The sequence below is a fragment of the Marmota marmota genome, unplaced genomic scaffold (genome assembly GCF_001458135.2).
Source record: "Marmota marmota marmota unplaced genomic scaffold, marMar, whole genome shotgun sequence".
Lineage (NCBI taxonomy): Eukaryota > Metazoa > Chordata > Mammalia > Rodentia > Sciuridae > Marmota > Marmota marmota.
The window spans coordinates 36,550,524-36,558,596 of NW_025999949.1; the positions used below are offsets into that span (position 1 = coordinate 36,550,524).

The following is an 8,073-nucleotide window of genomic DNA, read 5'->3' on the forward strand; positions in this document are numbered from 1 at the left end:
GGCTCTTCCCGGCCCCCACCAGGAAGATACCTGGCCCTACAGCCTCTCTGAGTCTCAGAGCATTCCTGGGGACACACCTGAGCCCATGGGGCTGCCTTCTGGGTTAGGACAGTGCTGGCCCCACACAGAGCCACCTGGGAGGTCAGGGGCAAGGTGGCCCTCCCCGGCCCGTCCCCCTTATCTGTCAAAGGGGTCCGGGGATACCTCTGGGCTGGAGGGATGAATCATTGCAAAGCACAGAGCCCAGGGCCAGCACGCTGCTGCCAACCCTGCGGGGGACTTCAGCAGTGCAGCTGACCGCTGCCCACCTGCCCAGCAAGGAGGAGACGGAGACTAGCAACCTGGGGACTCTCCCCCAAGTCCCCGGTTCTCACTCCATGACCGCAGTGGGGAAGAAGGCCTCTGGTTCCCAAGACAGTGACTTTGGCAAGCGGGCATCGTGGGGCACTGACCAGGAAGAGACCTCGGGCCCCAGGTGTGGAGAGCGGGGCAGGCTGGCTGGAGCGGGCCTCACCTGCAGGAGGAAGGAGAGCTCGTCCATGCTCGGGTTCTCGAGGAAGAAGTTCTGGAGGAGCAGGTCCAGGGCTCTCACCGTCTTCCCGTACAGCGCCTGGCGGAGACGGGTCAGTGGGTGTGGCAGCAGGCCTCCCTGCCCTGAGCCCCTGCTCCTCCCCTCGGGCTGAGCCCCCCGCCCAGGACAGGGCAGGACAGGGCAGGACGGGTCAGGCTGTGGCTGCCGCTGTGTCCAGGAGACGACCGTGTGTGTGTGTGGCCTGGCTGGTGCTGCGGTCCCCTGCTGCCCTCTGCCCCTGCTCTCAGGCGCCTTCCTTCCTTTGCCCTGGAGCGCCGGGCTCCCGAGGAGAGGACAGGCGGAGTCCTCCTTCCCCTGGACCTGCGCCCTTCTCCTGGGAATACTATTTGACTGACGGCCCCAGATACGCGGAACTCAGCAGGTCCAGAGTCATCCCAGACGTGCCGCCCGTCGCCCTGGTGCCCACTGGGCCCTGAGAGCTGCCCGGGGACTGTGGAAAGGTTGAGTGAGGGAGTCAGCCATCATGGTGAGTGCAGATGTGACCGGCTGAAGACCCACTGCCGCTCTGCCAGGGCCTCACCCAGGGAGACAGACGGTGCGGACGCAGGCGAGAAGGGCGCCTGCCGACGGGCCTCCCTAGCCAACCTCCTAGCCACAATTCCCTCTCAGGCGGGTGCTTGCTGGTGTGCCCTGGCCTGGGGGAGGCACATCCCACAGAATCACCCAGCACAGACGCGGAAGCGCGAGCACCCGTGGGAATCTCCAGTCCAGAGGACAGGTCTGACGGGTGCGTGCGAGACAGGTGCATCCATGTCAGGAGGAGGAGAGTGGCCAGACAGTGGATAGCACTTCCCTGGAGTCTAGGGGGGCCGGGGCTCCTCACAGCACTGAGGTCCTCCCCTCCCCCGTCCTCCCTCCCATTGGCACCATGTTAGCTGCAGGCACGGTGTCCAGAGAGCGGCCGGGCAGGGCTGCAGAGGGCACGTGGGGATCACCCTGGGGCCAGGGGACCAGTGCTGGCACGCTGCTGGTCAGGTTGGGCTGAGCAAGCCACCTGCTGGAACTTTTGTCAGTCTCACTGCTGTCCACATCCCCCCACACACACATGCACACACACACACACATGCGTACACCCCCCCACACGCAAGCACACACACACGCACACACACATGCGTACACACCCCCCACACGCACACGCATACACACACATGCACACGCACACACACACACACGCGTACACACACCCCCCCACACACACATGCACACACACACACATGCGTACACACCCCCCACACACGCAAGCACACACACACGCACACACACACGCGTACACCCCCCCCCACACACACACACACGCACGCACACACACGCACACTCAATCCAGAGGGCAAACCAGGGCCTCCTGGGAACGACACGTTTTCAAAATCAAGAGAAGGACTGAGATGGAAGGCCAGACAGAAGTGTGCGCATAGGCAGGTGGCCGGGGGGAGAGGACGTGACACAGACACAGGCACTGATACAGGTGTGAGGACCAGCAGGACAGAGAGACGCGCTGACGATGTGGACCACAGGTTCATCTGACTCCAACGGTGGAAAGACACCAAGGGGGAACAAGGACAGAGGGACAGGGAACGGCCAGCCAGACGGTCGTGCCGGACAGATACCTGAGGGGCCATCGCCACCTGAGGGGCCAACGCCATCGAGCCAGACCGACTCACAGGCTTCCTACAAAAAGCCACTTCAGCCACGGCGGTGCCGAGGCTGACCGCACAGCCAGGGGCAAGGCCCAGCACTGACCTGGGCAGGGGCAGCCGGGACAGGCACACAGGTGTAGGGACCTGGCAGCAGGCACTGGGCGCCAGGCCAGCGGTGAAGACAGCCTTTCCCACGACTCCAGCAAGACAGAGGCCTCCGTCTTTATGGCCTAAGAACAGCTTTGAAATCCAGTGGCAACCGGCATAGCGGGTCAGGGGTGGGGGGACAGTGCCCTGCGGCCAGGACGTGTGGCCCTGCCCCTCACTGAGGGTGTGTGGACCAAGTCCGCGAGGGACAGCAGAAGACGGTCGCTCACAGGCGCACACAGCTGGGCACGGCGCCTGCCGCCTTGTGGGCCAGTGGATCTGGGCAAAGTGCTCTCCTGACAGAAATGGAGCTTCCTGTGAAGACGATCGGCGCACTTCTAAGTCATCAGCGCACCAAAGAGTAACAGCTGAAATCAGAGAGTCCGGGCATCAAACCGAGTGAAGATGAAGACACAACAGATCCAAATCGGTCCCCGTGGAGGACCTGGGAGAGCGCGGGCAGCGGCGGGCACCCCCCAGCGTTGGGAGCCACGCCTCAGGACAGGCCTGCACCCCGCTGCCCATCTGCGCTGGGCCCCGACCCTGACCCTGACCCTGACCCTAGCGAGCACAGCAGGCTGAGGATAAAGAGGGAGGACACAATCAGGAAGGAGGGAGTGGGCCACCTTCACGCGAGGAAGCCGCGCGCACCGGCGGGCAGAGGTGGAGCCTCACAGGTCACTTCCTGTGTACCAGCAAGGAGCCGGGGGACCTAAAGCCTCCAGACACCATGGAAAACGTCACCACAGTGGGAGACAGGAAAGAAAGCCCCGGCGGAGGGATGGGCAGGAGAGTGGTGGGAGAGTGCAGAGGGCCTGGCCACGGGAAGACGCTGGCCCCACAGGCCCCAGAGCCTGTGCCGGCCCAGGCCAGTCCCAGTGTGCGGAGGGCAGCCGATTCCAAACCTCCCTGGAAACGCCGGGCACCCCCCGAGAGCAGAAGCAACCGCCAAGAAGGACAGACGGGTCTGCAGAACCCAGCCTCGGGCTCAGGAAGCCCTTAGCGCCCTGTGGGAGCAGACGGCCTGTGCTTACCCACCCCGGAATGTGTGTCTCCGGGAGCCCAGGAGCCAGGGTCCACTGTCACCGCGTCCCCCCAGGAGGAGCAGCAGACGAGCTCTCAGACACCTGTGTGTCCACGAGGGCTCCAACCCCCATCACACTGTCACGCAGGACTGGACACCAGCGTGAACTTCGCGGGTCCTGAGCATGCTGTCCACTGGCCCCGCCATCGAGGAAGTGTGACGATGGCACAGCACAGATCACGGGGCAGAAGGAAGCCATTAGCAATGGAATCCTGGGTCCCTGCAGGTTGGTGTTCAGCAAAGGTGACTGAACCATCCGAGGGAGGGAGCCTTGGGGGGGACCTGGGGAGGTGCCTGTGATGGGATCAGTGCCCTCATGAAAGGGGCTCCAGGCACTCCAGCCCCTCCATCAAGGGAGGACCCAGAAAGCAGCTACCGGGGTCTAGACGAGGCCTCCCCAGAGCCGCCACCTGCCACCGCATCTTGACTCCCAGCCTCAAGACCTGCAAGAAGCAGATTTCTGTGGCTTGTGAAACACCAGCTACGGTACTTGGTTACAGTTGCCCAGACAGACCTGGACAGGGGCCAGGTGTCAACGCCAAAAGAACAAGACTTCTAGCAGAAAGCAGAGAAGCTGTGAAACGTGGTGTCGGCAGACTCGGGGGCCACAGCGGACGTGGTTGGCACCAGGCCCAAAGTACCGGAGCCTGTGCCCAGCTCTGGTTCAGACGCAGGCTCCGCCTCTGTGGGCAAGTACCTGGGGCGGGAGAGCCAGACCCTTTTCTGAAGAAGCTGCACTATTCCACATCCCACCAGAAAGCGTGACCCATCTGGATTTCCTCAACATCAGCAACTTCCGCTGCCCAGAAGACTCAACTAAGAGAAGAGGAAGCTACAAATTGGGAGAAAATATGTCCAGATCAGATATCAGAGGACAGAGGCTCACATCTAGAAACAAAAGGGCCTCTAAACATAAGAACCACAGAGGTGACTCAGGTGACTTCCAAAGAGAACCTGGAGATGGCTGGGATCGCGCGAGAGGGGAGGGGGCTGAGAACCGAGGCCCGCCCATGCCTCTGGCCAGGACCAGGAGTGCCTGCCCTCACCCTGGGTGGACGTCATCAGTGCTGCCTCTCTGGAAGCAATTTGATGGCTCATTCATCAGGTGACCCTGAACCTCCCCAGTGACCTCACCAGACACTCAACAGAAAGACCAGCCACCTGCTCTTGGCTGACAGCCCCAAACTGGAACAGCCTGGTGCCACCCAGCTGTACCAGGAGTGAACGCCTGACGAGCCAGGACTTGAGCTCTGGAGACCTTCGCAGTGCGTGTAACATATCCAGACAACGTCACCAGGGTCCCATTTATACAGACCTGCGTGGGACAGCATGGGTGGGCAGGGCATGAGGAGAGAGACGGAAGAGGGTCCTACAGGGACATGCCCAGGGTGTAGGGAGGGACCCACAGGCAGCGGGGCCCCTCAGGCACGAAGGGGCTTTCTGAGCAGGTGTGTCTTGGACGACAGGCTCACAGTTGCACATGGAAGTGGGCACAGGTGTGTGCTCAACCACGGTGCCTCGTGCAACCTCTACAGCCCTGCCGTGCCACATCCCAGGCCCTGTCTCTGATACCCTCAACATGCAGCTCTGCCTGCTGAGACGCAGCTGGCTCCAACTAGCCAGACAGGGGTGGTGGGAAAGGGTCCCGACACCACTCTCCTGCCGTGGGACCTGGGTGCTGCCCACCATAGTCTGTGTCCACACAGAGGTGGGCTTCCCCAGGCCCTAGCCGCCTTCCTCTGCTCTCTGCAGCTTTCCCGGATGACCTGAGGGTCTGCTAGGGGAACCCCGCCTGGAGCTCACAGGGCTACCCAACCTGGCCTGCGGCCGCGGCTCTCAACTGTCCTTGCTAACCAGGCTTTCCTGGTCACTAGGTGTGTTACTGGCTTTGCTGTTTCCACTGAACAAAGCCTAGCCGGCCAGGATTTAGTCCGCCACTGACCCTGGCAACCTGGCCCCTGAGGCCACCTCTAACCTCAACTGCACCTCCCTGCTGTCCTGTGGACAGAAGGGCCTGGCCCAGCCTTGGGTACACCCTGGGATGCTTTAGGTCATCGAATGTGACGTGGCTCTGCTGCATCCTGGGTCCAGTCAGGAGCAATCGAGGTCTGTGCGGGACCATCAGTCTGTCCCTGCCTTAGGGTCCTGGAGAGGAAAGACCTGGGCCTCAGGGGCCAGGATAAGGAGTGCTGCGAGGCTGTGGGTGCTGCCAGCATTGCAGAGGCTGCTGAGTGGGCACTGGGCAGCCACGCCTCGTGGGACACCACAGCACCCTGGCCCCGGGGAGGGCGGGACGCCAAGACCCAGGATTTCCCCAAGGTCAAAGTCAGCCAGGATGGAACCAAGACTGGACCCTAACTCCTTCTCCTGCCCTCACCAAGCAAGGCTGGACAGTTGGGCCAGTACCCGGCACCCACCATGAAGGAAGAAGGGGAATGGCCCAGAAGCACAAGGTCACCATGACATCCGGGGCTGGCTCCAGCAGAGGGGCCTTGCTCTTCAGCTCCTCTATTGGGGGCAGCAGGTACACACTTTGCAGGCAGGTCTGCAGAATCCTGGACTTGACCAGGGGCTTGAGGCTGGGCCGCAGGTTGCTGCAAGGAACCAGAGAAGAACAGGCTTTGCAGGACTAGTGGGCTGGGGCCAAAGCCTGGCTGGGAGTGGACCTGGACAGCAACACACCTGGCACAGGGTGGGGAGGCATGGGGGAAACGGAGCTTACTTGGACTGGCAAGGCCCCCGGTGACAGGGACTGCAGCAGGCCATGCTCATTGGCTTCATTCTCTTGGGTTCTTTGGTATTTGTGAGAAACTTAGGGATTGCTCTGGGGTCAGTCAGGGTTGTGAGTGGACCGAGATCAGAACTTGATTTGTGGCCATGTGAGGACTCAAGGGGTGACAAGGCCAGGGCTTGACCAGGGTCAGGGCTCAGCATGTGACTGGGATCAGGGCTCTGTGTGGGGAAAGGATCAGCCCGAAACCAGGACCAGAACTTAGCGTGCCACAGGTCAGGGCTCACTGTGTGACCAGGGTCAGGGCTCAGCATGTGCCCGCACAACCACCTCTGGGCTGGGAACAGAGCAACCCGGCCCTGCACATGGACCGTGTCCTGGCCCAGCCCCGGGGTCTGCCCCAGCTCGAGTCCTTTGCACAATGACCCTCTCCACTCAGAGGACCTGGCCTGTCTTTGCTCCTGGACCCCAGGGGGAGTCACCTCAGACCCACAATGATGAGTATGATCTTCTGCCGGCAGAGGGTGGCCAGGAAGTCAGGCTCCTTCTGGAGGATGCACTGGGAAGGTACAGGAGGGACCAGGGTGGCAGTGGCACCCAACCAGCGGCCGGGCCTGCCTGCCCCACCCACCCTGGCGGCCCTGGTGACACCACTCACCAGGAGACACTGGATGAGCTCTGGCGTCTGGGTGAACTTGTAGTTTTGGGCGCCATACTCCTTCCTGAGCACCCTTGTGAGCAGGATGGATGCGGAGAGGAAGCTCGATTCTAGGATTTCATCCTGAAAGGTGGCCAGGTCAGGGGACAGTGGCACAGAGTCCCCCAAAGCTTGCTGTGCAGCCCAGCAGCCACCCTGACCAGGGGCCCAGCTCGCGTGCATGCACAAACACACCCACAAAGGGGCACATGTGTGACACACCTCGACACAGAGCACACACACACTCTCTCGCCAGCCTGCAGGCAGCACACAGCCCAGGACCGTGTGCACCACCCACACACTCACACCACAGCCCCAGGTGCCAGCGGCTCTGGGCAGGGGTGAGATCCACCCTGGGCCAGGAGTGTGAGCGCCCAGCAGGAGCTGCAGGGATCTGAAGGTGCTCCCACTCGCCAGTGGCTCAGGACAGTGCAGGCAGGTGGCCGCCTCCTCCACCAGCCTCAGGCTCGTCGCCATCCCCTGCAGTCACAGCCCTGGGCCCAGGAACATGGGAAGCAGTCCCGGGGTGGGCTTTGCCCGGCCACATCCCTGTGCCTGAGTCTTCTGTCTCCGTGGTGAGTGTGGCCTGGGGCGACGTGGACTGGGGTGCACTGCCCTCCCTGCCCTTTTCTGGAGGGGCTGGGGCAGGGCTCACGTAGTAGCTGCAGGAGAAGTAGTACACCATCCTGGAGATGATGTTGTCCACCCAGGGCAGGATCCGCTCCTTGGCATGAATGGCCATCTGTCCGTAGCACAGCAGGTAGGTGCTGCTGACCCACTTCCAGTGTAGGTCGGGGTCCTCTGGCTGCAGGCAGCAGGCACAGCTGGTCCTGGAGGCTCTAGCAGAGGCCCACCGGCTGCCCTCCCAGCCTGCACCTGTCTCCTGCCCCAGGAGAGGGTCGAGTCCTCTGCCCGGCTCCTGGCAGTGGCCAGGTTCTTGGGGCCAGTCCTAGGCCTGGCACCAGCCCTCTCCTTCAGGAAGCCCCTCAAGCTGGTCTGCATTCCCAGGGAGGACTCCGGGCAGGGAGTGCTGGAGAAAGGACCTCTCAGCACACTCTCCTAGCTCTGGTGGCCAGGCCTCACACAGCCCCTGGGGTCGGGGGAGCCCTTCACTCCAGGTGCTCTGCCCAGCAGGGAAGAGGGCTTTCGCTGGCCTGCGTCCCCCACAGCAGCCCCTCCAGAACCCTC

The 8,073-nt window shown here is 62.6% G+C and overlaps 1 protein-coding gene across 1 annotated transcript in view; it reads right to left on the reverse strand.

The window, feature by feature from the left end:
• The window catches only part of LOC107142804 (maestro heat-like repeat family member 5), a 25,862-nt gene extending 18,648 nt beyond the window's left edge, over nucleotides 1-7,214 (reverse strand). Inside the window, exons 1-4 of the mRNA XM_048802239.1 lie at nucleotides 6,847-7,214; nucleotides 6,671-6,747; nucleotides 5,916-6,051; nucleotides 515-610 (exon numbers count right to left, since the gene is read on the reverse strand). Coding sequence (XP_048658196.1) covers nucleotides 515-610; nucleotides 5,916-6,051; nucleotides 6,671-6,747; nucleotides 6,847-7,068 — 531 coding nt within the window. The 5' untranslated portion in view covers nucleotides 7,069-7,214. The remainder of the gene's footprint in view (nucleotides 1-514; nucleotides 611-5,915; nucleotides 6,052-6,670; nucleotides 6,748-6,846) is intronic.
• Nucleotides 7,215-8,073: the final 859 nt, after the last annotated feature.